The 24,673-nt window shown below is 45.7% G+C and overlaps 1 protein-coding gene and 1 non-coding gene across 2 annotated transcripts; both read right to left on the bottom strand.

The window, feature by feature from the left end:
• Positions 1-1,537: 1,537 nt before the first annotated feature.
• CPOX (coproporphyrinogen oxidase) lies at positions 1,538-19,086 on the bottom strand. Its single transcript, XM_090056058.1, has 7 exons — positions 18,629-19,086; positions 15,166-15,309; positions 13,420-13,530; positions 11,890-12,031; positions 9,012-9,230; positions 3,323-3,427; positions 1,538-2,071 (listed from the first exon to the last, which is right to left on the bottom strand). Exons 1-7 carry the CDS (start codon positions 19,044-19,046, stop codon positions 1,984-1,986), a joined length of 1,227 nt encoding a protein of 408 aa, XP_089912184.1. The 5' UTR covers positions 19,047-19,086; the 3' UTR covers positions 1,538-1,983.
• Positions 19,087-24,200: 5,114 nt separating this feature from the next.
• On the bottom strand, positions 24,201-24,272 carry TRNAH-GUG (transfer RNA histidin (anticodon GUG)). The gene has a single exon. It is a non-coding gene; the product is annotated as a tRNA-His (tRNA).
• Positions 24,273-24,673: the final 401 nt, after the last annotated feature.

Below are 24,673 nucleotides of genomic sequence, written 5' to 3'. Positions count from 1 at the left end.
TTATCAGAGAAAGCCAGGATTCCTGCTTGTGATCTGTAGTAAGGCGAGGACCCAGAGCTGAGTAGGATTTTTTAGCTGTGAAGCAGTCACCAGTATTTATGTTGTAATTTAAGCTTGAAACTGGAGAATCGACTTTGGCTAATAGGGAGGCCACAGGGGTATCTGAGGGGCACCCAGAATACAGCCCAAACAGGGTCGGAGACAACAGGGTGGGTTGGCAAAGAGGGTGCAAGCATCCTCGCTTGGATCAGGGATGCGAGGAGGTTGAGGTAAGCACTAAGACAGGGTCAAGGGGGCACCTGAGCAAAACCAGAGGAAAGACTGACATTAGGCCCACTTGATCTGGCCTAGCTCCTTAGGCTTAGAAGTCTGCAGCAACAGCAATCAGTGGCCTAAAGCCAAGAGGCCTGAAGCCTGTACCAGCTAGTTTTGGAATAATTGCATATCATGTCCATGATTCTTATCCCAATACCTAGGCTAATTTTTGTGACTTCTTTGTTCCTATGGATTTATTGCTTCTTTGTTTGCCTTTCCCAACACTGCCCTCCTTTCCCTCCCTTGGCTCTTGAATTCTAATTTCTCTCTCCTTGTACTCTGCTTTCTTCACATCCTTTCACAGCATTTAATGAAGCTTCAGTTCACAAAAGCTTGCGCTATATAAATCTACTTTAGTTAGTTTATAAAGGTGTAAATTTACCTGTTTTCCTCTTATTCACATGAGCTGGTCAGGTTTAATGTACCAAACCAAACCTATGATTTAATTATTTCCAGAACTTTTGCTGTTTTTAATGAAAACCAAAGTCCACATGTTTGTAGCCCTAACTGCTCTTATTCATCCTAGTGTCAAATGTTACAAGTCAATTAACAGAAAAAAAAACTATAAACACTGCCCTACTAAAAATACAGGGAAAATATTTTGGATTTGGACACACTTAGAAAAAGAATGTAAAAATATAAAATAATCAGATAAGTCTAAGACCAAGCATCTCTGAAGCTCAAACCATATCAGGACTATGCACAGACAATATGGCATCTTCACTTAAATCTGCTAGCAACCTAGGTCAGTTCAACTAATGCAAGTTTCTGCATGGACAGTCATCAATATAGACCACTTTTCGTAAAGTAAATTGATTAAAGTTTAAAAATCACCTTTTTAGTTGCAATGGGTGCAACTTTTAAGATAAGACTTCATCTTAAGTAACTAAACGCACAGATTCTGCCTTATCTAGTCACCTGAAGTAGTTATTTCAGCTCTTAAAGTTATCCCCAATTACATGAATGGAGATTGCTAAGAAGCAGGGCAGTAGGTCACAGGAGCAAAAACTAAGACAGAAACTGGCCTATATTTAAGTACCCATGTCACTGTCTAACGATTTTGGACTTGTTTCAACTTGTTTTGAGTCAACCATTCATTCAAAGATATTACATGTATCAAGTATCTAATCTTAGAATGATTAATCTTCATCTTTCATTAATCTTAACGAGAAGTCCTGTAACAAAATATGCGAAACTATGATTTTAAAAGACTGAACTCACACCAGGTGAAACTCTTTTAATTATGAAGCATCAGAACATTATTTTTTTAAAAACATTGTAAACATTTCCTGAGAACAAGTCTTATAACTTGAAAAATAAAAGGAAAGAAAAAGAAACCTAATTCCCTTTAAGATTGGCAAATACGTTAATCCCATATGGGAGTATTTCTAAGTGGTTTATTTCACGTTGGGTTTAGCCAAAATTTTGAGTGTTACCGAACATACGAGATAGAGTTTCATAGCCTCTAGAAGGCAACAGCAGCAACAGGTGAGCACCAGTTTGGTGCTTCTAAACAACTTGTCTCCTTGTAAAATATGGTAAGCAAGCATACAACCCTCAAGGCACATAAGAATATGAAAATGGAGCTGTTGCACTGCTGATGGACGAGAGTTCATATCCTTTACACGGGGCCAAACACAGGCAGCCTGGGCCCCTTCACAGTGCTCGTCAGTGTACCCAGTCCTTGGGATTACGCAGGACTTCTAGGATCTCAGCTTCCTTGGAATTCTCCGGTGGTGTGTGCATGTATTCCCACCTGCAAACAGAGGAATGCAATCCTTAGAGCCTGGCTGGCCAGGGGACCACTTCTCCAAAGCTGTCCTCTAACTGGATTTCAATAAGTCTTTCTGGATTGGATGCCACAGCCACACAACTAAAATTCAAATATGTATTCACACACACACACACACACCCTTAATTGATCAGGAATTTAACAAAACCAACATGCTATTCCTATTCTTCCAGGGAGGATTGGAAAGATAGGGGTGGGACCAAGTGATTCTTATACTTAAATTGAATCAACCTCTTCAGCTTCAGCTATGCACCCCTTCCATATAACCATTCCTTACAAACTGAAGTGCCTTTAAATACTTTAGGAATTGCTTCCTCCCCTTTATTGTGCCAAACAAAAATTAAGTGTTTTAAATTAAAACATGTTCCACAAACCACCCAGATTATTTCCCTGGGCAGGAACATCCATGAGACCAAACATTCTGAGGTTTCCAAAGAACTGCTTGAGCTTTGAGAGAGCGAATGAGGCACCATGCAGAGATGAGGACCATGTAAGAATCTAAATAAAAGAGCTTGGAGTGGAAGCAACAAAAGAAAAACGTGGCACTTTAAAACTTCTCAAGGTTTGTCTATACTGTCTTCAGCACGAGCCCTCCCAAGGCAGAGCACCTGACTATGGTGCTGCGGGGGCTGGTGTTTAGGCCTTCTCTAGCTGCTTAGTTTCCAAGCTTAAGTATATGCCAAGCAAGTGCTAGTGGGTGGGACTTACTTCTCAGCAGCACTCCCAGTCTTGCCTTAATGGCACAGACACAGCACTCATTTCCAGGCACCACATGGGAGAGCAGGGCCCCACTTTTGGCTTCTGCACCACATAGCAAGTGAAATACTCTTAATTTGTTTTTCTTTTTAAATATGGTGTAATGGGCTGCTGAGCAAGGAGCTATTGCTGAAATAGCAAGAAACCTTATACCGTAGGTGGGGCATGGAAATAGGTCCCAATAGAGAAAGCAGTTGGAAACTTCCACATTGTCCTTTTACTGGAAACTACTTTTTTTATTCAGTAGTGAAGAAGTGTACTGTGGGCAAAACCAGTCCATTCCACCATTATGCTGGTATCTCAGCAATGGGACTGGAAGGCCAGCCTGGTGATATAATCTTGGTGTGTGGGAACACATCAAATACAAGTTCCAGTGTCAGCCAGCTGGAACACACCAGACAGTAGGAAAGGGAACACATCCCTGCCTAACACTCCATGTAACATTTGCTCTTTCCTCACCTGGCAGTCAGGGGCAGAGACATAAGAATGCTTTCAATCCTGGATCCTGGCGTTGCAAGGCCAAACTTTGTACCTCTGTCATAAACAAGATTGAACTCGACATATCTGCAGGGGGTAAGACACAAAGAATAAATTTAGTGTCACATCAACTGATGCCTTCAAGTAGTAGAGGGCTGTAAACAACAGCCACCAGCTCAGTCTCCTTGCCCTATCAAGGCACAAAAATAGAGTATCAGTTTGGGACCAGCCTCTTCTCCTTCAGCATGCATACAGAAATGAAGGCAGGGCCTTGTCCCCAGTGAGGAACAGGAAGGAGACTGGCACTGCAAACACTAGTCACAGAACAAGGGCAGAGTTCCCAGTAAATCTAACAGACTATGAACTAAAGAGGACAGTCACTAGGGTAAGAGTTACTGCAAGCCCTTCTAACTTACCTCAACCCACCCTGACCCAAGCAATTGCAAAAGCCTTTTAAAACAAGGGGACTTGGTGCCATGAGGCCAGACATTTGGTTAGGCCATGGCTTTTCAGACTGCGTCATTCTATTACCAGCAGGAGGGAGGATACAGAGGACAGCATGAATTAGCCTCAGGGGATGGATAGACCTAAGTACAGACCCACAATAGAGGAGTACAAAGGAACCTCTCTATCACAAAACAAGAACTGGAGTAACTGAGGGTAGAGACAGATGTAACAATGACATTGGCATCTAAAGGACACCCCTACAATCTGTAAGGATGCAACTATTATAGCTACATAATTCTGCAGAGATAAAAATTTAGCAAAACTGCTCCAACATTAACCTTGTTTCATCCAGAGTCACAATGAGGGCGATTTAGCTTGCTCGTATTGATACAGGAGCATGCAGATGTAATAGGTACATTGTAATGGCTGGTACATAGTCTCAATCAGCAGCTTTACCTCCTCTTTTAAAGCATTTAAAAGGCAAATTTGTCCACACCTGGAGAATAATTTGTATCAACAAAGGAATTTATTGATATCAACAAATGATGCAGCTGTGCCAGGACAGACAACATCATTTAAATGCAACAGCAACTTTAAATGGCACAGAGCAAAAGACAAGATAATACCATCTCTCAGCCATGTCTTCTAGAATTCTGTGAGAATTCTTGAAATAGTTCCCTAGGTCCAGACACAAATAGTATAGGTTGGGGTCTACCAAAGTGAAGGCGGCTGCTGGCCAATTTCGTGGGCAGACCACAGGCCTGGCAGCTATGTTCATGGGTGGAGCACACTGCACTACCTCCCCACCTCTGATTGGGTGAGGGGCCCTGGTGGCCTCATGCCTTGCCACTGATTGGCTGCAAGAAGGATCCATCATATGATCCACCCTTTCACTGCTGATTGGTGGCAAGGGGTGGGACCATATGACAGACAGCCTTCACAGCCAATCTGTGACTAGGGATGGGGGGGAGGGGGAGTAGCCATCCTGGTGGCAGCCCCCTTCTCCCCTGGCAGGCTGCATGGCTGGGCCACAGTGGCCACAAGGCTTATGGTTCTCTGAAAGGAGCCAACGTTTTATTTTTGGTGAGTTTTCTCCCCACCCCCAGGGGACCCTACATCTTTTTTTTTTGCAGAGCCTGCCCAAAATTGTGGTTTCAGTAGGTTCCTAATTATAGGTTTATCAGGCAGTCATGCCTTCCAATCCTGCTCTTGTATTAAAGCAATTACTTTAAGACCTACATCAGGTTCTAATAAAGCAATGCACGTTTGGCTTGCTATACAACACTTGCTATCAAAGGTGATCTTTTCTACAAACTTGTAGCTACTTGCAGAAGGGAAGTATGGCTAAAATCAAGCTCACATTTACAAATCAGCATTTGGTATTATCTAGTAACTTCTTCACAGAACTCTGTACCTCTTTATAACCTTTATACTTCTGGCAGCAGAACAATTATCGAAAGAGGTGGACCGGTCACCTAAGAAACATTGTTCTGGACTGTTCTGTTCTTCCCACGTATTTGAGCAGGAGGAAAGTCAGAAAAAAAATTAGTCATCTGACAATTATACCCAAAGCAGTTAGTATCCTGTTCCTGAGCACAGCTCCAATCCTAGCAGGGACACTTTCACTCAGTCACTTACAGATCCAGGGCCTACACCAGTGGTTTGCAACTTTTTTAGATTCAGCCCTTGAGAAAATGCCAGCTTTCTGCTTTCACTCACTCTTGGTCTATGGAAAAAATAACAGAGCAATTCGTCTGTGGCAAATCACTCAGAAAGTTCACAACTGTCAGAACTCTTTTGACTCTATGGATTCCTATTTGAAATTGCTGGGTTTATCTTATGAAATCATGCAGATGTTTGTACATCTAAACAATGCTAATATTGGGTGCTGCCCCATGACATGCTGGTTGTGAATGACTGGCCTAAACAGCAGCAATAAATCTCATGTCAGTTGGTATTTACAGAAAAAGACTATTACTGAGGTTCTACCTATTCTCATACTTGCTGAACAGCCTTTGAAAGCATGTTGGAAAAATGCTGCAAACTACCGGTCCAGCTCCTTCGTCACAGGCACAATCCACAGCTTAGTTAACCTCTCAACAGGAGTCTTCCCAGTTGCAGTTTGAAGCCATATTTATCTTCTAAGGGAAATGTTTGATGAAAACTGTATCATCTTTAGCAAGACTTCAAATAAAAATCCATAGTGTCAAAACCATTCTGACTTGTTGTTAGAAAGGAAGTATCCAATCCATAATTAGGCCACAATGCTGAAGTTCAGTTCACAGAAGGATTATCAGCCCCGCTCCAGGAAACACTGCAACTACCACTGATTCTCACTGAGTGAGCAGTACAGTGGGATGGAGCCAGCTGGGAGGAATTGTGAACTACCCAGAACCTCAGAACATGAGCACAGAGCAAGGCAGGTGGAACTGGGAAAAGGATGCGACTCAGTGCTCTTGCCCTCCAGTAGTACAAGCCTACCTCCCTCACCTGTCTGAATACCACACTGCATATTCCATTGGTAGATAGTCAACCTGCAAAACATATACTAACATTTTGCACAAAACCAGTTCTCTTATCATCAGACTTTCCTTGATGCAATTGCACCAGAGCTCTTTCAGTGTTTTGTCTCAGTGGTTACCATGCTGAGAAATGCTCCTGCAATAGAACAGTAGCTATCTTAACAGCCATTCACATTACACATAGCCACAGTGAGAGGGAGGGTTTCTTATCTTCATGCAGGGAATGAAGGTAGCCTAACCCAAGGCTCTGCAAGAAAATCAAGAATCATCAGCTGTCCAAAACAGCTGTGGTTACAACCTGAAGAAAACTCATTTCCCCACATAATCTTCCAGAATTTGTCACAGATATTAAATGCCTCTGTTCTGTCAGAGATTAAAAGATTCAAAAGTACAATTTAACCTCAAAGCACATCAGACAACTAGTGATATTACTACAGAAACAAAAGAAACAACATTTCAGCTCCACTTGAAAAGAACCATTATTTGCAAATGAAAGGAAGGGGGAAAAAAGGACACATACACACAGGTAGCCAAGGAGACTTTGAATCCAAAAACAAACTTATGAAAATTTTCAGAGAACAGAACAGTTGAAGCTTCAACTTTGTAACTGTTACAGCATCTGTAAGGCTCACATTGGATAAACGTGTTTCCTATAAAGCAGTCCATCAATATAGGGAGAGTTCATGAGGACTGTTCTGAGTGAGCTTTAGCCTGGTCTGTAGTTAGACGAATACATCTTTCAAGTATTTCAGATTAGGGTTTTCTTCAACTATTAATACACCAAATAAATTAGCTTTTTAAATGAGGTGCTGCTAAATTCCAAAAAGCTATGGAGGGGTGCTGCAAGTCTAAAAAGTTTGAGAACCACAGATCTACACAAAACACTGTGCCAGCTGCTCCTAGGTGGCCTTCTCATGAACTATCCTCCCTATGCTTCATTACAGAGCATTAAAAACACAAATGCAAGTGTCATGCCTGCCGCAATAACCAATTTCCTTTGAATTTTTAAAATTAATATTTCACTACTGAGAAGGGCTACCATATGTCTGGGTTTTCCAGGACATGTCCTCTTTTTTGGGTTCTCCAATCTCTGTCCAGGTCTTTTTTTTGAAATCTGAACAAACGTCCAGGATTTTGCTCTGTTCCACTGGTGGGAGCAGGGGGAGGGCAATTAGATACAGGGGGCACCATGTGTGTCTATGCACATACACAAACGTAACCAGCATGCAACCTGGCAGGGTGATGGGAGTAGCCTCAGCAGCTGGATGTAGGTAAGACTATGGGGAGCAGGGGTTGGAGAGCCAGGGCTTGGGGACCGTCAGGGTGGGAGACGGTGTCTACTGATGCTGGGGGATGGTGTCTAGGCACTAGGGTTGTGGCACAGCACAGGGGCAGGAGGAAACTACTACCCTTCCAGTGGGGGAAGAGGGCAGAGGGTGCCCTTCAGGGGCAGTGGGAGCTGCATGGCTGGAATAGTGGCACTGTGGGCCAGTGGCCCGGGTGGCAGGGACGAGGGATAGCCAGGCCACCTGGTGTGGTGCAGGAGCCCCAGCCCAAAGCAGGGGATGCCACAAGCCTCCTCCCTCCATCCCACACCAAAGTCAGACTCGCTCCGCCACCACGCACACAAGTCAGAGCCGCCACAGTCACCATATCGCGACCCAATTTGGATGGGAGCAGTTGGAGACCCTCTCCAGTAGGGTGAAGGGAGCAGGGGGAGTGAAGGGAACTGGAGGGATGGGGTGGGGCTGTGGGCTGGGAGTGTGGGGCACTGGCAGTGCCAACGGACTGCAGGTTGGGACTGAGAGGCACCAGCATGGCCCATGGGCAAGGGACTGTGGGTCTAGTGAGGGGCACTGGTAGGGCCAGAGGTCTGTGGGTCAGGAGTGAGGGGCAGCAGCAGAGACAGGGGGCTGCAGGTGGGGAGTGAGGTGTCCCCTCCAACAGGTATCCCCTTTTTTGGAACTGGAAATATGGTAACCCTACTACTGAGCACTCTCAGGGCTCACGACTAACTTTGAATCAAAATCTTGAAAGTTTCAGTGATTTCAGACTAGGTAAGAGATGCCTAGGCAAAGTACTTTGGGAGCTTATAGATGTGGAAAAAAATCCCAGCACTTTACTTTCAGCTTGGTGTATCTTTACACCAAGCACAATGCAGTTCATGCCCAGACGAGGAACTGTGTCGGTTTGACCTGGCTCGTTCACGTGAGTTTCAGTGGGGCTTTTTGGCACTTCTATCTAATAGAAGATTGAATCAGCTATTAAATAGAAGTGCCAAAAGGCCCTACTGAAATGTGTGAGCTATACAGATACTGGGGAGCTGGGTCAATCTGTCACAATTCCACTTCCAATAAAGCACTGCTTTTTTAACACATCTGTCAGCACCCATTATTCCCTTCAATGAATTCATTTTGTATTGTACCCTACTTTTACAGCTAAGTCTGTTAAAACACCTTTACAAAGGTTGAAAAACTCCCCAGTGCAGTTGTGCTAACTTAAATTGTGACCTTCAAGGTCTGGCAGAACTTTGTGTGGGGGAACACTGTGCAAGAAGCTTTCCCAAACACGTGTAACCTCCACTCATTAAGCAATATAGTTTAAACTGTAGGTAAATGTAAATTCTAGGATTAAAACCACCTTAACTCTGCTCTTCTCCCATTCCACCCATTGGTATGTCATTTGGTCCATGTCCTTCTTACCTTCCTCTACGAAGCTGCTGCCATAACTTTTCCTCAGGAGTGAAAGAATCATGACAGTGTTTCTTCACAATGGGAATGTAACAGGGCACAATGGCTTCAGCACAGCTCTGCACAAACTGAAACACTTCTTCTTTTGAGGGAGAGTCTAGATCATCAAAGAATATGCCACCAATCCCTCTTCGCTCTCCGCGATGTTTGATATAAAAATAGTTGTCGCACCTGAAAAAGAGCAGCAATCAAAAGTCAAGGCCAGGAGATTAAGTTGAGACTCAGAAAACTAAAATTCCAGACAAGCAACTGGCAAGAGATTACACTACTAAAACACAGGGAAAGGGCCAAATCTGCAAGTTGATAAACAGCCTCTTTGTCCATTAACTCCAGTGAAGGTTAAGAATCCGGTACACCACGGCAAGACTAGACTACATTTCTTAATGTTAAGGACTAGTTCATGCTGTCATTACAATGCACATGTCACTGCTTACTTTTTCCAAGATAAGTGCTGCAAGCACAATAGCAGATTTTGAAGTAACATGCCTATGCAGGCAGACATTGATTTTCAAGGGGTTCCACATGCTCTACATACCAAGAAGTTAGGAACACTTTAAGGCTTTACCCTAACAGTTTATTCTGAGAGCTGTATAAAAAAATTATAACCTTTTTGTGGAATTCTTTGCATAAGTCTTTATGTTAATTCACATTCCAGTCTTTTTGTTAATTCACATTCTCCCCAGATAATTTTTCCTCTCCGTTTACCATTTTGCTGAAAGGTCACTTTTTTGTATTAAAAAAATAATGTGAAATATCAATACCCTTTACTGGATGAGACATCAAATTCATTCTTCCTTAGAAACTGAATCTTTATTTTTAAGCTTAAAACCTAAAAGCCTCTTAAGCAATGATTAAGCAAGACAATAGACAACACAAGTTTGCAACTGAATAAGAGGGAGTCCTGGACCAAGATCTGCATTAGATCTACTGGCCCTGTTTAAGGATTCCTCTTTTTCCTTCTCCTCTCTCCCCAGTGGTGTGGAAGGAACCTACCTGTCTCTTAGAACTAATATCTCATATATAGTATTCATACCTAATGACTGCTCTTGGATAATCAAAATAAGACACAGGGATATGCATACAGAAATAAAGAAGTTCCTGTTTCTTGCTGCACTTAGAGGATCAGCTTTTTTATTGCAAAGTAGGAGAGAGGATTAGCAAACAAAATTTGGAAAGCCTCAGCTGCAGATTCAGTTGGAGAACAAGCCTGATGAGAAACATTCAAGGCAGAAAACACAGAAGGCACAGTAAATGGTATTAAAGAGCATGTCTTCAAGATATGAGAGAAGATAAACAGCTCTCTCAACTAGTTCCCACCCTATGCACAACACCCTCTTTATCTGCTGCATTCAGACAAGAGCTAGCAGCTTATATAAAAGGAAACCTTCCTGTAGGATACCATAGCTGGTTTCAGATAAGAGACAGAAAGAGAAGCAGTTCACTGCACATTAGTACTGAAGAACACATTCAGTTAGGTCTTTCATATCAAGAGTGACATATTTAAATGCATCTATCTATAAAGAACATACGGTTGAGTTCTCAGTGCAGCTTCCAACAAAAGGTAATAATGGCCAGCAACTTTCCCCCCTTAACAGAAGGGCCCTACTTACTTTTGATTAACATACTGGGGCTGGAACGATGAGAAGTTCATTGCTGGTCTTGCTGCATATGAAAACTGTGAAAGCTTGAACATGGCTTGCAAAAATACAAGACAATAGTTGGGGCAAGACTGGATTGTGGTAACAAGACTGCCACAAGAAAAATCAAACTTTGCTAATGGCATTGAGAAAGTGGAGCTTGTGATATCTCCAATACCAGATCCATGCCATAAAATCATAAAAGCGGTTAAAATTATTGGCAGTCCTAACACTGTTCATCACATGTGTATTTTCAAGCCAAGAGAGCTAAAGGAAAAGTTGGGCCAGTGAGCCAGTGAAAGCAAGAAAACTACATATGCATTTCAATTGACCTAACACTTAAAGAAGACACAAGGCTAAATATGCATCTCAAAAGAAACCTGTAAAAGGTGCATTGAATATAGGGACACATTTCTGAAAACAGGCATCCAATGTCACTCTAAGGCATTACAATGTCTCAGTCATTCACTGTACCTCTAGAGTTCTGTCAATAGACCATCACTGATATAAGCTACTACAAATTTGCCTCACTGATATACAAATACCCAAAGACAGGAGACATGGATGATCTTGTGGTCAGGCTATGGGAACAAAGGCCAAAGTTTAATTCATTTAAAATTTGTAAAAAGGCATTGAGATTTTCATTTGGAAGGTAGCGGCCAAGGCACTACATGAACATAAAGTAATGTTATCAGTAAATTAGTTGGCATGTATAATCATAAACTTAAAAGAACATTTCCTACTGTAAGAAGGCAAGTGTGTTCTTTACAGTTGCTGTCCAGATACAATGTTTGACATCTAGTTACAAAGTAGACTTTGTGCTATAATATGCAATTGTTTATTTATTAGCAGTTAGGCTAGCAATGAATTAAACTGGGAAAGCAGAGCAGCTAAATACATTATTAGCTCCCTTATCACTAAATTAAGACTGCAAAGTGCTTTGCAAACATCAAATGTCAAATTAATGCAGATACAGAGAGTTGTTCATACATACTTGGGAGACAGAATTTGGCCCCAATGGAGGTTCTGCAGCATTCCCAGAATATGCTTAACTGAAAATCCCCTAATACCCATCTGAGATGAAATAATGATCAGCTTAAAACAAGTGTTAACACAGGATGTTTTATGTAATCCAACCTTGCAAAAGCAAGAGAGACAAGAGATCCAAGAGCACTTCCTTCACTCTTACATACCATTTCTTATACTTGGGGTACAGTTCTGGACCATGCTTATCACAAGCTTCTTTCAAAGTTTTGTGAAAATGAACAGCATCCTCTTGATTCAAATAAGTTGGAGTAAGGTCAGTTCCACCACCAAACCACCACTGCTTAGACCCTACAGAAGAGAAATGTGTAGTAGTTATTTCATTCTCAAACCACCCCATTGCTACTTGTCAGACTTAGAAAAACAAATAGAATTACAATTAAAACACCTCCAAACTTCAGGAATACTCAAAAGTAACAATAAAAATATTCACTTGAGTCTGAAAGTTATAAAATAAACCACCCAGCAGAGAAATTTTTATTATATTATTGCATTCTGCATATCAGTCATTCTGACTACCAATTATCTTGTGGCATTTCAATTACACAAGATTAGTGTCTGGCTGGTACTGCCCTGTACAGGCTTCCCCAAAATTGCTCTGAATTACGTAATTATTGCCAAGAGCCCATCTACAGCATATGAGTTTAAACTAGTGTTCGACACAATGCATCCTTTGGAAAATGCCAACTCTTAGCATTCACTCCTTTTTTATCACAGAAAAATAATGAAGTAATTCTGCTGCAAAGAACTCAAAAACACCACGACAGATCAGAAAGTTTTTGACATTATTGACTCCTGTTTGACATCTCTAGGTTTATCCTGTGAATCATGTGTTTCTATCTGCACACCTAACAGCATCCCACAATACTCTTTAAAGGATCTCGTACCACCCCAGGGTGCTGCAGCACGTTGGTTGAGAAACACTGGCAAGCAGACAGCAAAAAAAGTCATTGCTCACATAAGCAATTGCTGTAGTTCCCAGAAGAAAATTATGGGATAGCAAATGGGAGGAAGTAGCTGCAATGCTAGTGAATGGGACAAATGGTATCCATTTGCTGAAGATGTTCAGCGGGGATTGTCAGATGTGGACCACAAGACCCTAAATTCCCCTATTGAAAAAGAGAAACAATGTTGCAATCCCTACACTTTTCTGAATAAACCAAATTTCACACAGAATTCTCTCTATCTGCCAGCTATTTGAAAAGGGTACATTCACTTTTATTACATTTTACAATTTTTAACCCCATGAGAAAGGACAGAGTTGGTTTGAACTACTGTCAATAATCAGGAAAGATGCAATAACAAGGAAAGATATTTAAACTCCGATTTTCCCATGAATTGGATTATTAACATTTATCTGGCTTGGTATTATGTCTCACTCACGTGTTATACTCAGTCTTAAACAATTACAATTACAATATCCTACACCGATCACTTCACAAGCAGCAATTAAGTTGTAAATGCCTTTAAGGTAGTTGCAAGTATTATTATACACATTTTTTTAAAAGTATAAACAAAGTCTTAAGGGTCAAATTGCCCAGTGTTATCTAATAAACTTGGGACACAGCTGAAAACAGAACTAAAGCCAGTTGTAATTCTTTGCTCTAACCATAATATTATGCTCCCTCCAAATCAAGTCTGTGTCCATATTTCAACACATTTGAGATAATGAATCTTACCATCTGCTTCCTCAATTTCAAAATATCTGTAGTTGAAGTGTATAGTTGGAACATGAGGATTCTTCGGGTGGATAACAGAGCTTACACCCATGGCACAAAATGGTAGCTTACCTAAACAGCAACAAAGCACATAAGAAGTAGATTTTAAACAAGAGAAACAAGCACCATAAAGGCTTTCAAATCATGGCTCCATTCCTACACCTAGCTCTATACAGAATCTCACTGAAGTTGAGGGACTACAAAATGGGTCTCACAAAAAGGAGCTAATTAAGAATTAAAGGATCTTTCAGGATTATTGCTAAAATGTACTGCAAAGAGCTGGTACTGTGTGTATGCAGTCTCCTCCCAAACAAATCACAATATTTGGAATATGAAAAAATTCAGTGATCTCAAACTCTCCCAGTGCTCAAACACTTACTACACTGTTCTCATGGTCAGAAAACAGACCCCAAAATGGCATCCAAACACTTGTTCCCTGTGTATCCAGGCAGCAGAGGAGCATTTTGCTAAGACTTGAGAAGTGAGGGTTCAAGCCTTGCTCTGGACTTATGCCAAAGACCACCTACAGTTGTAAATAAGCCTGTGTTTGTTCAGGCTGGGAAGTCAAAGGTGGTGAGACATGATGCTGATTAGGGGTATGTGATCCTGATTTCGGCCCGATGGGAGGACAGTGATTTGATTCATAGATTCAGATCACTGTTCTAGATTCAATTCGGCCGAATGCAAATCTGAAGATTCGGTGCTGATTCAGAGAATCAGCAATTCACCATAGACACAGCTTTAAAGATTTTTTCTACATATTTCAAGGTACCAGGTGTGGCTCGTGAACGCTGCAATGCTGGGGCTGATGGAGCATCCCACAGAAGCGCAGCTCCCCCTGCCCCGGCATGCTCAGCGGCAAACCTGGATGTCAATCAGAAGTACTTCTGGGTCCGCCAGGGAGTGCACCAAGGGCCCCCCCCCAGTTCAGTGATTGGCTGCAGGGGGACCCTGGGTGCCCCCCAAGACCTAGGAGATGCCAGTCGCCAAACCGGGGGCCCCCCCCATGCGCACCTGGCAGACCTGGAAGTGTACCAGAAGTGCTTCTGGTCCACTTCTGGGTCTCCTGCAGAGCACACTGGGGAGCACCCCCACCCTGTGCTCCCATGGGATGCTCCATCTGCCCCCAACATCACAGCAGTCACGAGCCGCTTGGTACCTTGAGGTATGCAGAAAAAACATTTAAAGCTGTTTCTATGTCTGAATCACTGAATCTTTCCAAATCGATTCAGAGGGTTCCGATTTGATTCGGATTCAGAGATTCGGCCACCAAATTGGCCTGAATCTCTGTCGAACAGAATCAGGGACCAAAGTTTTGCACAGCCTGAATGCTGACATCATCATTCTGTCATGTGTCACTGGCCACAGAAACTGGTCTGTCTTGCTCAGATTAACCCTACAGGCTGCCAGACACGAGAGGACTTTGACTTCTGCATTCAAGAGAGGAGCAAGACAAGAGATAAAACATATTGATATACAAGCCATGGGAGATTTGAAAGTTTCCAAGCTAGGTGATTCAGTCAAAAACCTGTCATTTTATTAAATAAATTATAGAGCACAAAGAAATTCACTCAGACACTTGATTTTCTTCAAATTATGTGTGCAGATGATATGGCTTACAAGGCAATACTTCAGTCTCACATCTGCCTCCAATGCACCCATTCAGTAACACTGTAAAGTTAATCAAGTTTAGTAGTATGTTTTTACCATCTTTAGCCTTCAGAGCTTTCCCTCTGCTTCTCATCTGTTGTGCCGCTTCCTCAGAAAGATGCCCAAACACTACAGACACATTAACACCTGCCTTCTCAAAGATATCGCCATCCTGAAGCACACAGCTGATGCCACCACCACCTATCGGAGACAAAGTGCATTTCAAGTCTCAGAAGCACACTGTACAGTGTAAAATTCTTGACCACTTACTAGTAGTACAAAAGTGACCATTCAACTAATGAGATTTCTCCTCACTCATTTGCTGGAGCCCTTCCCCACGGCCCCTAATGCAGTTTGCCAGTTCTGTAATGCAACACTGGTAGAGGACAGCGTGGAATGAGGGAGAGGGGGAAGGATAGAAAGAAAAGTACAGTTTTTCATATTCTTATACTGATCACTGTAGCCTCTAAACTGTGGTAAAAAGAAGAATCTTACATTACTGTGAATGACTAACAAGTGTTATTCATAAAATTATCCAGCTTTTAAAAATCCACCTATAGTATTTGGTAGTGATGACTTCCTGAAGCAGTACATTTCACCAGGTGACTGCAGACTGTGAACTACTTAGAGAACCAATTTATTCGGTCATTGGAACCACATAGAAAAGAGTTATTAAAAGCTGGTTAGAAAAGCAGCTATACTAGTCACTTGTCATTCACTGTGAGCAAAATATAACAGCCTGTTTTTAACTTCAGAGGCTTTGCTTAAAACCTCCTCAGGACAAAGCTACTGAAAGCAGCATGAAGGGATATCATTGCTCGGGTAGCAATAGTATTGTATTTTGAATCTAAATTAGTTTTACATAGCTCCACACCTTCAAAAGGAAAATGTGGCCCTATTTAGCACGATGCAATACAAAAAACTAGAATATCCCACTTCGTTCTTAATTCATTGTCATCATTTAAGAGAGCTGTTTTACCAAAGCCAGTTGTTTTTAAATACTAAGATTACCCCAAGTCAATCAGAAACCTTGGAAAAGCGTCTCTTCCTTTTGCCAGCAATATGAATGAAGCATCTTACAGTGACAAAGGGTCCTCAGAATATGAGCAGATGGCTGGGCACAATCCCTCCAAATTTACAGAGAGCTCCTATGCTTACACAGCTATTTATAAGTTTGCTAAGGCAGCATTTTTCAACCCATGGGTTGTGACCCAAAAGTGGGCCACAAGATTTCAGAGGGTCGTGAGCCACAGGCTTAGAAACACTGATCCCAGAAAAGTGCTGAGACTGCAGCAGGGCAGAGTGGCAGCAGGAAGGTGCCTGCCCCTTCCATCGAGGGAAGGGACAGGGGAGAGCTGGAAGGCTGGGCTGGGTGCTCACAGGGGCAGGGCAGCTAGAAGACGCTGCTGGGGAGGCCGCTGTGACCAGGCTGCCTGGCGTGGTATAGCAGCCCCAGCCCAGGGCAGGGGCTGCCAGGGCTGGACTTGCTCTGCTGCTGCCCACATGAGCTGGAGCCACCACGACCACCATGCTCTGGCCCAAGCAGGACAGGGACAACTGGGGGCTCCTCTGGCAGGGCTGGCGGGGGAGCGCTGTAGGGGACTGTGGGTTGGGAGTGAGGGACACCAGCAGGGCTGGGGGTGAGTCAGGAGCTGCAGGTCATGAGTGAAGGACACTAGCATGGCCCAGGGAGGCTGGGGATTGTGGTTCACACACTGGCAGAGCCAGGGGAGTGTGGGTCGGGACAGGCCATGAACTTTTGCAAATGGGTCCCGGTATGAAAAAGTTGAGAACTAGTGTGCTAAGGAACGACAGTGTTAAATTAACAAGGCTCCAGCCTGTTTCACTGCTTCTGTGCAGAACCAGGACAGCAACAAGAGAACTGTCACTATCAGGTCAGTATCATGGTGTTGCTTGGGAAAGCAACCTGTCTGCAAACACCAAAGTTGTTCAAGTAAAAGGAGGACCCAAAAGGTGCAGCGGAGATACAAAGTTGGAGACATACAAGGAGGCACAAAGTGGTAGAAATCATTTCCCCCTACTCCTTTCTCCTACTTAGGAAGCTACTGAGGGGAGCAAAGGTTTGGGGTACGGGGACAGGGAGATATGGAAAACAACTAGTTTTCACAGTCAAACAGCAGAGGGATCTTCAAATTTAACCAGATACCTACTAATCATAACAAGGTCCACAGACCAATAGCTAATTCTTTCCAGACCTGGAGAGGTCCTGCAGTAGAACCAGTTTCTATAAACATGTTCCTTGACCTCACTGGTAGGTTCTCTCTTCCTTTACATCGGGCTAACAGCATATTTTTATGGTCAGGCATGGTCTGATTAAATTATTTCAGTCCTGATTACATAGCACTCTTCTTTTCCAGGTGATTTTAAACAACATCCAGAATTTCTGCCTTGGGGAATATTATGTCACTAAGCAAGCTGAAGCAGAACAGCACCTAGACACTCTGGCCAAAAAATAACAGGGCCATAAGGAATCTCAACCCTCAGTATGAATGAATATGCGCTACTCAGATCATCCCTGACCAACACTTCCCCAACCTCTTCTCCTAAACCTTCAGTGAAAGGAGATTCCACAATTTCCCTGGGACCATCTTTTTTGCGGCCTCCTTGTTCTACCAATAAAGACGTTTTTTCTTTCTGATGTAAATCTACTTTGCTGCAATGTAAAGCCATTGCTTCATCACCTACCCTCTACAACACAGGAGGGAACATCCATTCCCTGGGCTATTGCCCATGACAGGGAACTATCAGCCTTCCTGAATAAAGGAGGCCACTGAGGACACATCAAGTAAATGCATGGGACAAGAAAAAAGAAAAACAGCGAGGTCGCAGATAATAACTAGGGCATTGGAAAGGGACACCAAACAGTGCACACCAGCCAGCACCCACTGCCCCCTGAAGGAGTCAAGGGAGCCTGTGGAGGCCGACCCAGTGAAACACTGTCTGGATATGCAATCGGAGAAGTGCCAGGAAAGCAACCCCACACTCCTCCTGGGATTGATTCTTCCTTGCCAGAGCCTTCTTCCTGGTCTTACAAACCAGTGGTTCTCAACCTGTTTTGTACCAGGACCTGTTTGTAAACGTCAATGATCAGTCCCGACCTTCACCAACCCGCAGGCTGTGAGGCAGGAAGGCCCCAGGCAGCCCCTCGCAGGCTGAACTCTGCCAGCCTGCAAGAGGAAAAGCCACCATTTCCCCCATTTTCCTCCTTTACAAGAGAAGCAACATTTAAAGTTTGGGGACCCATTCATAAAGCTGGATCATGACCCTTCCATACACTCTTGCACCCCACTGTTGGGGTTGAGAGTCGCTGTGACCCACAGTCCGCTTGGGCAGAACCAGGAGGCGGCTGACCAGGAGGACTTGGTGGGGACACGGACGGGGAAATAAAAAGGTACGGGGAGGGGGGGGCAGGAAGACAAGGGATCACCTGATGAGAAGCTGCCCAGGTGGGCTGCTTTGGGGGGGAAGGCAGGCCCCGAGGGGCGGGGGTGATCCTTACCCTCCTGGCGCTCCCAGCTGTCCACGGAGAAGGCGGCGGCGCCGTCCAGCTGCGCCAGCGCGCGGCACACCCGCGCCTGCGTCTCCATGAGCAGCAGCTCCATCCGGCTCCGCATCTCGCCGCGCCGGCTCCGCAGTTCCCACAGGCCGCTCACCGGCGGCGCCATGAAGTCGTTCCGCTCCTCTTCCGCCGCCGCCGCCAGCCGCACCAGCCCGAGCCCCAGCCCCAGCCCGGCCAGCGCGCCCAGCACCGGCCGCCAGCCCGCGCCCGCCTCCGCCTCCGCCTCGCCGGACCCCCCGCTGCCGCTGCCGCCGCCGCCGCCGCCGCCGGCGCGAGAGGAGGCGACGCGGAGCCCCCCGCGGGCCCCGACCGGGTCCCGCCAGCGCCCCGCGCCGCGCAGCACCGCTCGCAGGGCCATGGCTGCAGCGGGAGCCGGGGCCGGAGCAGGGCCCGCCCACAGCCCCGGCTCCGCCCGCGCGCCGCGGTGTGGGGGGGCAGCGCCGGGGACGCCAGGGCGCCAGCCTGCCCCTAGTTGTCCCTCAGCGACAAGCCTCGTACAAGCGACGGTCCCGAAAGCGCGCCAAGTGGCCGAGGGTGTCCAGGTTGTAGCTGTGTTGCTCCAGGAGCCCTCAGGACTCGTGGTAGAGGAGGCTGTCTCTTTTATCGGACCAACTCGAGTTTTGCAACAACAAAATCTTTATAGCCTCATTTTTGAAGTAGCATATGCAAACCCAAGTCACTCCTGGGTAATCTTTCAGGGCATATATAAATATCTATAATTTTTTTTTTTTTTTTTTTTTTTGCGGATCAGGGTCAAATCAACTCCAAATCATATCAATTGAGAAGAACTCAATCATTACAAAAAACATATGGATTGAGCAGGCAGAACTCAATCACTCAAAATACCATGTATGGCAGTGCTACAAGGGGAGAGCATCCTCCCGCCCAGGCTTTCACCTGGGGACTTGAGAGAGTCCCAAATCCACTGGTAGGCATCCTACATGTATACCCAAGCCTAGATGTCTTGGGGTTCAGATGCCCCCACTTGTGGGTTTGTTTGTTTTTTTAAAATTTGTATTCCAGGCCAAATTAGCCAAAACTAATGCCAAATCCAAGAGTCCAGAACAATAAGTGGCCCTACTACCAGCAAACATCCTCCACCCACAGTTGGGGCTTCAGACGTTCCAAATCCTTCGGCAGGCATCCTACTTGCAGGCCCAAGCCTCCAGGCTTGGGGTTCGGATGCCCCTGAGCTTTGCTTGCCCTTAGCCAGAAGGCCCTTGGACCAAACAAGGGAGGAGACTCCATTTCCATAAACTGGGCTTAAAGCCGCTGTACCTGGGCAGGTACTGAACCACTCCAGAAGAGCAGTTCTGCAATGCAGTTCAAGAAAACTGCCTTCACAGACACAGATGCATGTTATTTCCCCTGCCAGGTTAAGAAACCACTACAGTTGATCTGAGCCATCAAGAGGCCTATACTTAACTGGGCTTTTTTTTTTGTAAAAAATATATGTCTAGATATATAAGGTTATATAGCTCTACACTAGTATCACACCACAAAAAAACCCTTCACACCTTACAAAAACTGCACCGGCACGCCCATACAAAGGCCCACTGGCCATCCAAACCCGTTACAATATCCACATTGTGTCCACCACACACAAAACAAACAAAACCCTAGTCCAAGGGTAAGCAACCTTTTTTGGCCGGAGTGCCGAAAAAACCATAATGTCTACCTTGGAAGGTGCCAAAGTGCCGACATGTTGGAGCCCAGAGCAACTGTTCACAACCCCCTGGCTGCATCCAGCCCATGGAGCCTGGTCTGCTTGTAGCAGGGCTTGCAGCCTCCCAGCCACCTCCTGGGAGCAGCCTGGACTCCATGGCTGGCAGCAGCTGCTTAGGGCCCGGGCTGGCGGTGGTGTGCCAAGCAAAATGGCCTTGCATGCCAGGCTTGACACGCGTGCCGGCTGACCCCTGCCCTAGTCCTTCAGACAAGGCAAAACTTCCTTTCTATCCCCACCCCGCTTGTGAGGTCACATATTCAGTTCAAATGTCCTCTATATTGCTGTCGCTCCAGCTCCTGCTGTAAGATCCACTGCTGTTGTTGCAGTCGCTATCTTCAGTTCTGCTTATCCCTTTATCTCCTTTGCTGTCACCACCCTTCTCCACTTTGGGGGCATTGGGTGATCCTGTGCCACATGTTTTTGTGCCAGGTGGCTTTGGCTGCTTCCTCTCCATCCTCCCCTACCGATTTCTGGTAGTAGGTCTGGAGTTCGCTCAGAGTCATTGTCATGCAGCCTACTACCTCTATGTCCATTTGCCTATGCAACAGGAGGTTCCTGGCCTTCCAAAGGGTGCTCCTGACACAGGATGCAAACAGATCAAAACAGGGTGATGGGTTCCCCTAGTGTTTGGTGAGGTGCCCATGCAGCATCGCTTCTCTGGTTAGTTAGCTGACACCGGGCACTGCTTTACAGAGCTACTTCACCCTTTTCCATACCTCTTTGGCACAGGTGCAGAGTCAGAGGAGGTGGTCTATCATCTCAGTGGCCCCATAGCTACTGGGCCACGGGCAGCTGGGTCTCCCCAACTGCCCCCTTCTATGTCTCCAGGCTCTCACTGGTAGAGCTTGGTGGACTATGAGTCAGTTCAGGTCCCTGTGATCTTTGTGCACATCCTTGTGGTCAATGCGCTCCCACTCAGCCTGGCATGTGTCGCCTGGGAGCAGGGCCATAGGCAACGTGGTGTCCCTTAGTCTCACTGTCTCCTGGATCTTCCTGTGGTTTCTCATGGTCTCTGGGTCTGCGCTCTGCAGGTTGTACAAGCTGTAGCTCAGGGTCTCGTAGAACCACGGTGCACCCATGATCCACGGTTTATGATTGGTTGGGGTGAATACCCCCCCAGTGTCTCAGGATGTGCCCTAAAAAATATCTCACGAGGCAAGTGGTTTTGGATTTTGTGTCCATCACCAGCTTGCAGATCAAACTCATATACTTGGCCCACAGGAAAAGGAGGATGCCCCTGCCCCCGGCCCTCTTGTCCTTGTACAAGGTTTTCCAGGTGACCTTTTCCCATCTGGAGCCCCAGAAGAAAATGCACATGGCCCTCTGGATCTTGTGGGTGACATGCTCGAAAGGAGGGAAGACCAGCATGGTGTACAGAAGCAATGGTACACCTTCACAAGCACTACATGACCCCCTTGGAAAGGGAGCACATGTGCCAGAGCCCCAATCTCTGCTTTACCTTTTCCTGTGCCATCCTGCTGCTCAGCTCAGGATTAAATTCTATCCCAAGGATCCCATACTTGACTAGGCTTGCTTCAACACTTTCTTAGAACTACTTGTCTCAGAATAAATGTTTCAACTTTGAGGACCCAGTTCTCACTCACTCACTCACTGGTAGTTTACAGTGAGCAATATAAAGTAAATAAGAAGAAAATGTATTTGCATACATATTTATATATTTTTTCAGTGTACGATAGTTTTTTGGCAAATATGATAATTTTGAGCTTCCAATACAATAATTTAATATTTAAGACGTGGTGACGATGGTCAGGTCTACGAGCTCTTAGTCCAGTGCTTCCCAAATTTTTCCTCAGCATGACCCCATTTATGGCGCCATTTTCTCAGCATGGCCCCTCACTCCCAACCCACAGCCCCCCACCCCCACAACTCCATTCACTGATATTGTGATCCCATTTGGGTCATAACCTGCAGTTTGGGAACTGCTGTTTTAGCCCCTGGATTATCTGCACATGAACACTGTCGGGTGGTGTTAAGCACTCATAGCTCAAAGCTATGCCACTCCAGGGTAGGATTATCTCTGGTCTGCATTGCCCAGCTTCTGTTCCATTAAGGCAGAGGAGGGCAAAATACAGTTTGTGGGTCAGATCTGGCCTGCCAACTGATTCAATCTGGCCCATGGGTGAACAGATGCCAACTTATTGGATCTGGCCTGGGGGCAGCTGGCGGCTTCAGCTGCCGCATGGTGCTGGACAGGTGGGTGGGTGGGACTGCTTCCACTCAGCAGTATTAGCTCTTGATGCAGTGGCATCAGCTGTGGACCTGGGGTGGGGGGCTTCCACACAGCAGGCAGAGAGTGGTGTTACCTGTGGATGTCCCTGGCAGGTTCAGGAGCCGTGATGCCCTCTCAGTGCAGAGGAAGCTACCACCCAGAGCCCCAACCCAGAACCTGATGGTAACAGCAGCTGTGGACCCAGGCAGGAGCTGCTGCCACACTGGGCAGATGTCAGCTGTGATACTGCTGGCAATGCTTGCACTGGGGCTCCAGAACCTGCTGGCTGAGCTCACAGCTGATGCCACCACCTACCCACTACAGTGGAAGTCTGTGTCTGGGTCCACAGCTGAGCACCAGGGCTCCTGGCAAACTACTGCTTCGGCCAGGTTCTGGAGGGATGGGGAGAGAGATGGAGAGAGACAGAGAGAAAAGAGAGACAGATGAGAAGAGAGAGAGAGAGATGGAAGTGGCCCTCGATAGGTCCCCAAAACTCATTAAATGGCCTTCCAGATGAAATAATTGCCCACTCCTGCATGAAGGTGTGGCCACTTTCCACAGATGTGCTGCCCAAGCTGAAGTCCTCCAGTATCCTAGGATCTCTCATACCCCACCCATGCAGCAGAGATAGAAGCCTGTCCTGGCTCACAAACCCTCTTGTGGCAGCTCACAGCTACAGCTCCTAGTCCTGCCCCTGCTCATCAGGCCTGTAGTGACAAGTCACAGCTGTGCAGGTGGGGAACAGTCAGAGCAGGTTTCTAGATTAAGAGTGTGACTACTTTAAGGTGTAACAAAGGCCCCTAGTCTCCCTTGGCTTGGAGAAAAATAGGTAATAGGTGTTGGGGTCTATGCCTAGTCAGGCACAGCACAATACCTGGTTTCTCTGCAGGCAAAGGGGAATGAGATGCTTTGCTGATGTGCTCAGGGGCTAGTACTGTAGCATGGCATGGATGAGCCAAGCCAAACCCAAGAGAACCATTGGCATGTGGGCTAGAGAAACATAGAACATGAGGGTTGGAAGGGACCTCAGGAAGTCATCTAGTCCAACCCACTGCTCAAAGCAGGATGAGCCCCAACTAGATCAACCCAGCTAAAGCCTTGTCTACCCAGGTTTTAAAAACATCCAAGGATGAAGCTTCTACCGCTTCTCTGGGTAACCTGTTCCTGTGTTTTATAACCCACCTAGTGAGAAAATTCTTCGTAATATCCAAATTAAACTTTCCTTGCTCCCTGTTCTGTCATCTGCCACCACTGACAACAGTTTAGTTCCACCCTCTTTCAACCCTGCCTTCAGGTAATTGAAGGCTGCTATTAAATCCTCCCTCAGCCTTCTTTTCTCTAGACTAAATAAGCCCACTTTCCTCATAAGTCAGGTGCCCCAGCCTCCCAACCATTTTTGTTGCCCTCCTCTGAACTCTCCAATTTCTCCACACCCAGGAGCTCCTGTGTGTTCCCTTGCCAGTGACCAAACACAGCCCAGGAAGCTTTCATTCTTCGCTTTGCTACTCCCTTTCCAGGAGGGCCACTGGCCCAGACAAGCCAAGGAAAATAACTGCTGCCGTGACTCGGATTTGAACCGAGGTTGCTGCGGCCACAACGCAGAGTACTAACCACTATACGACCACGGCCACAGGAACACCAGACCACAGGACCACCTGCTGGGCTATGAGCACTCTGACTTTAGGATCCAGAGGCCTTGTTCCAGGGTGGAGCCACCCTCAGACCCACCATGACCTTTCCATTCCATAATAGACAAATTTCTTGATACACAGTGCTAACAGGAAAGAAAGAATACAAGCAATCACCAATTCTATATACCTACCAAATCCTAGGGCTGTCATCAGCATCAAAGTGCATTTGAGCAGGATGCAGTCTTCACACTGAGGCTCTCTCCTAGGTGCCATATGTCAGCAGCCTAGAGGTGGGATGCCAAGGCCCACACCACCCCAGTGGGGTGGATGGGCTGGGCTGGGCTGGGCTGGTGGTGAGCCCTCTGTCCATGGTGGCCTCAGGGACCCTCCTACCATGG

Source organism: Crocodylus siamensis, chromosome 1 (assembly GCF_052110815.1).
Source record: "Crocodylus siamensis isolate JL-2025a chromosome 1, ASM5211081v1, whole genome shotgun sequence".
Classification (NCBI taxonomy): domain Eukaryota; kingdom Metazoa; phylum Chordata; order Crocodylia; family Crocodylidae; genus Crocodylus; species Crocodylus siamensis.
This window is presented reverse-complemented; position numbering and strand designations above follow the sequence as displayed.

What these genes read in the sequence shown, in the direction of transcription:
- CPOX (XM_090056058.1), bottom strand. Translation starts at nt 19,046, where the DNA reads ATGGCCCTGCGAGCGGTGCTGCGCGGCGCGGGGCGCTGGCGGGACCCG. An exon ending in TACCCCAAGTATAAGAAATG is followed by an intron (nt 9,231 to 11,889) that starts GTATGTAAGAGT and finishes GCTCTTTTTCAG; the next exon opens with GTGCGACAACTATTTTTATA. An exon ending in CAGCAGCTTCGTAGAGGAAG is followed by an intron (nt 3,428 to 9,011) that starts GTAAGAAGGACA and finishes TACCCCCTGCAG; the next exon opens with ATATGTCGAGTTCAATCTTG.